At 44.3% G+C, this 2,296-nt stretch overlaps 1 protein-coding gene across 1 annotated transcript in view; it reads left to right on the top strand.

Moving 5' to 3' along the window:
- Positions 1-1,689, top strand: part of LOC138356930 (proline-rich protein 36-like) — a 23,027-nt gene extending 21,338 nt beyond the window's left edge. Inside the window, exon 3 of the mRNA XM_069313463.1 lies at positions 680-1,689. Within this exon, the coding sequence (XP_069169564.1) occupies positions 680-1,689 (1,010 nt within the window). The remainder of the gene's footprint in view (positions 1-679) is intronic.
- Positions 1,690-2,296: the final 607 nt, after the last annotated feature.

The raw sequence follows: 2,296 nt of genomic DNA, 5'->3' as shown, positions 1-2,296 counted from the left end.
CTAAATTTGTTCACATTACTCCCCGACACACTACTCGAGGCTCACGCGCTGCTGCCATGTATATATATATGTGTGTCCAATATGTCATGGCAATACACACTCTATTTCCATGTTAATTTGAACTCTGGTGAACAACATCAAACGTTACCAGGATATATTGCACACTGTGGCTGGGGTTATATTATACAAGATATCTATCAGTTATTCACCCCATTATAAGCCCTAATATTGCTGTTGGAGCTATGTTATAACGGTTCGTGGTAATTAATAATACATTACAGTAACATGTGTCCATCCACAAGGCGGACACTGACAACAGTGAAGGAGCAGGCAAGGTGTGGGCCACAGGAGTCTAATATCACATTACCAGGGAAACCTTCCCGGGGGAAATGTCAGGAAACTCCACCACCCCAGCAGTCACTCGGGCCATGGTTGACACAATGTGAAGCACATATCACTGCCTGATACTTAAAAAAAGGAGTTAGTAGGCCTAGCGTGGCTGAGAATAGGAAACTATTTATTAATTAAGTTTGTCTTAATCGTAAGTAGTATCTCTCATTTCAGGATATATGCACCTTATATTTCAGGATATGTTCACCTCATATTTCAGGATATGTACACCTCATATTTCAGGATATGTACACCTCATATTTCAGGATATGTACACCTCATATTTCAGGATATGTACATCTCATGTGCTCAGATGGGCCCCACTACAAGGGGATTACAAGTGCTATTAATTCTCAAGGCAAAATATTAGCACGTCCAGGCTTCATGCCGCCAGAGTGCACACGTCCAGGCTTCATGCCGCCAGAGTGCACACGTCCAGGCTTCATGCCGCCAGAGTGTACACGTCCAGGCTTCATGCCGCCAGAGTGTACACGTCCAGGCTTCATGCCGCCAGAGTGTACACGTCCAGGCTTCATGCCGCCAGAGTGTACACGTCCAGGCTTCATGCCGCCAGAGTGTACACGTCCAGGCTTCATGCCGCCAGAGTGTACACGTCCAGGCTTCATGCCGCCAGAGTGCACACGTCCAGGCTTCATACCACCAGAGTGTACACGTCCAGGCTTCATGCCGCCAGAGTGTACACGTCCAGGCTTGATACCACCAGAGTGTACACGTCCAGGCTTCATGCCGCCAGAGTGCACACGTCCAGGCTTCATGCCGCCAGAGTGCACACGTCCAGGCTTGATACCACCAGAGTGTACACGTCCAGGCTTCATGCCGCCAGAGTGTACACGTCCAGGCTTCATGCCGCCAGAGTGCACACGTCCAGGCTTCATACCACCAGAGTGTACACGTCCAGGCTTCATGCCGCCAGAGTGCACACGTCCAGGCTTGATACCACCAGAGTGTACACGTCCAGGCTTCATGCCGCCAGAGTGTACACGTCCAGGCTTCATGCCGCCAGAGTGCACACGTCCAGGCTTCATACCACCAGAGTGTACACGTCCAGGCTTCATGCCGCCAGAGTGCACACGTCCAGGCTTCATACCACCAGAGTGTACACGTCCAGGCTTCATGCCGCCAGAGTGCACACGTCCAGGCTTGATACCACCAGAGTGTACACGTCCAGGCTTCATGCCGCCAGAGTGCACACGTCCAGGCTTCATGTCGCCAGAGTGTACACGTCCAGGGTTCATGCCACCAGTGTGTACACGTCCAGGCTTCAAATTTGATCTATAAGTTTTGAAAAAAATCCTAAATTACTTAGATTCCCAACAGAAAAATATTGAAATATTTGTTTAATTCTAAAAAATAAATAGATATAATAATAATAATAATAATAATAATAATAATAATAATAATAATAATAATAGGGATCACCTGTACACCCTGATAATAATCATTTTTGAAAAATTAATATTTTTGCTAGGGTAAAAATCAACTTTTCGAAAAACAATAAAAAAATATTCATTCATGATTAATAACTTTTTGTGGCCGAGTAATGATCCTTTGGGTCTAATGACCCTTTGTAATTAACTAATTTCTGAAGGGAGCATTTGAAGACCCTTCTCGCGGTCCCTAGACCAATAAAAGTCATGTTTGCGGTCATAAAATAATTTACAGTCTATAAGTTCTGCGTTAAAGTTTACTGTATACTGACTTACTGAAGTATTCAGTAAACCAGAGTAGGTTACTGAATTAAACTAATTGATTGAGCGGTTTAATTAAGTACCTAAAGACTGTTCTAATATTAATTTATCATGGCATAAAATGTTGGAATGTTGGTGTAGAAACTATTATGACATTTTAATAGTTAAAGGTCAGCTTAAAGGTTGGGGATATGTGG

This window comes from Procambarus clarkii, chromosome 75 (genome assembly GCF_040958095.1).
Source record: "Procambarus clarkii isolate CNS0578487 chromosome 75, FALCON_Pclarkii_2.0, whole genome shotgun sequence".
Taxonomy (NCBI): Eukaryota; Metazoa; Arthropoda; class Malacostraca; order Decapoda; family Cambaridae; genus Procambarus; species Procambarus clarkii.
This window is presented reverse-complemented; position numbering and strand designations above follow the sequence as displayed.